Genomic DNA, 2961 nt, shown 5'->3' with positions numbered 1-2961 from the left:
AGACACTCCAGAAGAGGGCATCAGATCTTGTTACGGATGGTTGTGAGCCACCATGTGGTTGCTGGGATTTGAACTCAGGACCTTTGGAAGAGCAGTCGGTGCTCTTATCCGCTGAGCCATCTCACCAGCACCAATTCTGTATTTTCTATACCATGCACCCTATTTGTTCTGTATACGTTGTTCCATACTTCCTATTGTCTCTATAATCAAGATGCCTGCAGTCACTTTTATTTATTTATTTATTAAGTAGTTTAAGCTGTATGTTTCTTGACAGTGATCCCATTGAGCCATGCCTAAAGTTTGGGCTGAGTATGTATATCATGGAACAGCCTGTTGGGAATTCTATTCCTGGGGGAAAACATAGAATAAAGTGACCTATTGTCACCATGCAATGTCTTCCTACTCCCCCCTCCATTGCTCTTGATCAGAGCAGGACATTGAGGGAAACTTATCTGTCTCCTGAGGGAGGTGACAAAACAGACATGGGTCAGGATGTGCCCTAGTTTGCTTTATGTTGCTGTGATAAAAACTATGACCCCAAAAAAGCAACTTAGGGGAGGAAAGGATTTATTCTGGGTAGAAGGAAGAGAGCCAGAAAGTGGAATTTCAACCAGATGGTTTCACTGTGTAGCCCTGGGCATCCTGCAACTCATTCTGTAGATCAGGCTAGCCTTAAACTCACAGAGCATTACCTGACTCAGCCTCCAGTACTGGGAATGAAGGTGTGCCCCACCCTTGCCTGGCTTTAGATGCTTTTCTTGATAGAAGGGTTGTACACTTCAGATCAGGAGGAGGACAGGGTAGGCCTCTGCCAGCCTGTTCTCCAGAGCAACTGTAGTCCAGGAGCTTTTGAGTAATGCAGGGAGCTGGCCCTGTCGCTTGCCTGTCACTCCAAGACCTTGGCCCTGGCAAAGCACATCCTCCTGAGAGCAAAACCAGACCCCACAGTCCCAGCAAAGGGGGAATGGTTGCATTCACCTCAGCAAACGTGCTCTGAGTATGAAGACCATAGCCATGCTCGATGCTTTTTCCCTGGCTGGCATGATCCGGGTGTTTTAGCTTGAGGGTTATGGTGACACATAGACCCAAAACTGCAGCAAGTGAAGTCAGTTTTCTCACCCTTTCCAGGAGGTCCCCTGCCTGCTCTCTGGATTCTAGGCTTACCAACTGGAAGAATCAGGTGGTTGAGTCACAAAGAGGGACATCAGGAGCATGACAGCACAAACATAGAGCTCTTGCTGTCACCAACATGGCAGCAGGGAGCACGGTGTCAGCTGTGTGGCCACTGCTAGGCTTATGCTAGAGACCTGGGGCAAAACAGGATCCAGTGTTGGGACAACAGATTGATCGTAACAAAAAGTCCTTGATACCTCAGCAGCAAAACCAAGTAGATTAACAGCAGTGGACCTTCAGATGGCTGCCCTTTAGCAAAGCGTCTCTCAGACTTCGTGGACAGCCACATTGACATTTGTTCTCACAGTTGTTCATGTAATTGCCAATGTCTGTTCTAGGACATCTTACTTGATCAAAGTCCTCTGTGGGTTTTCGTCCAGGGAAAACTAGGTCTATGCAGATGAATGTATGCGCCGATGGCTTTCCTTCATGCCTCATTCCTCTGGCTGCCAGAGAACACCTGCCAAAGGCAGGGAATAGTAACTTTTACAGTGACTTGGTCCATTATTTCTCTCCTCTTTAGGACAGAGTTTAGTCTTTTCTGTATTCTTCTTCCTTTTGTGGTTTTGCTTTTGCCAAAGAGATGCTAGGGGACAATTTTATTAGTAAATTATGGAAGTTTATTTGGGCTCGTGGTTGCAGAGGGTCAGAGTCCTTGATGGCTGAGCAGAGTCTGCAGGCGTGGTGGTGAGAACAGTAAGCTAAATGCACCTATCTTGAATAGCCAGCAGGAAACAGGGCATAAACTGAAAGGGCATGAGTCTTGTCTTGTCTTTTCTTTTCTTTTTTTTGGTTTTTCAAGACATGGTTTCTCTGTGTAGCTCTGGCTGTCCTGGAACTCACTCTGTAGACCAGGCTGGCCTCGAACTTGAACTCAGAAATCTGACTGCCTCTGCCTCCCAAGTGCTAGGATGAAAGGCATGCGCCACCACCACCTGGCCGAGCATGAGTCTTATCTCTAGTGATAGTGATGCACTTTCTCCAACAAGGCCACACCTCTTCTTCTTCTTTTAAGATTTATTTATTTTATGTATGTGAGTACACTGTCACTCTCTTCAGACACACCAGAAGAGGGCATCGAATCCCATTACGGGTGGTTGTGAGCCATCATGTGGTTGCTGGGATTGAACTCAGGACCTCTGAAAGAGCAAGCAGTCAGTGCTCTTAACTACTGAGCCATCTCTCCAGCCCAAGGCTACATCTCTTAGGCCTCTCCAAACAATGCCATCAACCTGGGACCAAGTATTCAAATGGCAGAGCCTTTGAGGGACATTCTTGTCTAAACCTTCACACATATTTCTCACTTTATGTGTAAGCACCCTATAACTTCTTCCTTGTGGTTTTGAACTTTTAAAAAATTATTTATAATGTTGGCATCTTTCCTGTCTCTAAAACACCTCATGCCCTGCTGTGTAGTAGTTAGTGCCAATGACGAAATAGTCCAGAGAACTGTGCGTTTCTGTTCGGATGGGAGGGTATCGTGGGACTCTGAAGCCCAGGAACCACACAGCTCTGAGGTGGGACAGTTCCCAGAGGAAGGGCATCCTGATACATGGCAATACAGGCACACACAGCCTCCTCAGCAGAGGGTGCTGCAGCTCCCAGGAGAGGTCTGTCACGGACCCTCTGTCATATCCCCAGCTGAGTTGAGGAGCTCAGGTGCCTCCGCCCTGCTCCTCTTCATTTCTTTTTTTTTTTTTTTTTTTTAAGATTTATTTATTTATTATATGTAAGTACACTGTAGCTGTCTTCAGACACTCCAGAAGAGGGAGTCAGATCTTGTTACAG

At 46.6% G+C, this 2961-nt stretch overlaps 1 protein-coding gene across 1 annotated transcript in view; it reads right to left on the bottom strand.

Annotated features, from left to right (window-relative positions):
• LOC110316900 overlaps positions 1 to 2717 on the bottom strand; it is a 19396-nt gene extending 16679 nt beyond the window's left edge. Inside the window, exons 1-2 of the mRNA XM_021191253.1 lie at positions 2571 to 2717; positions 979 to 1167 (exon numbers count right to left, since the gene is read on the bottom strand). Coding sequence (XP_021046912.1) covers positions 979 to 1167; positions 2571 to 2717 — 336 coding nt within the window. The remainder of the gene's footprint in view (positions 1 to 978; positions 1168 to 2570) is intronic.
• Between the last annotated feature and the right edge of the window lie 244 nt (positions 2718 to 2961).

Source organism: Mus pahari, chromosome 2 (assembly GCF_900095145.1).
Source record: "Mus pahari chromosome 2, PAHARI_EIJ_v1.1, whole genome shotgun sequence".
Taxonomy (NCBI): Eukaryota; Metazoa; Chordata; class Mammalia; order Rodentia; family Muridae; genus Mus; species Mus pahari.
The sequence above is the reverse complement of the archived record's forward strand: the minus strand, read 5'-3'. Positions and strand labels throughout refer to the sequence as shown.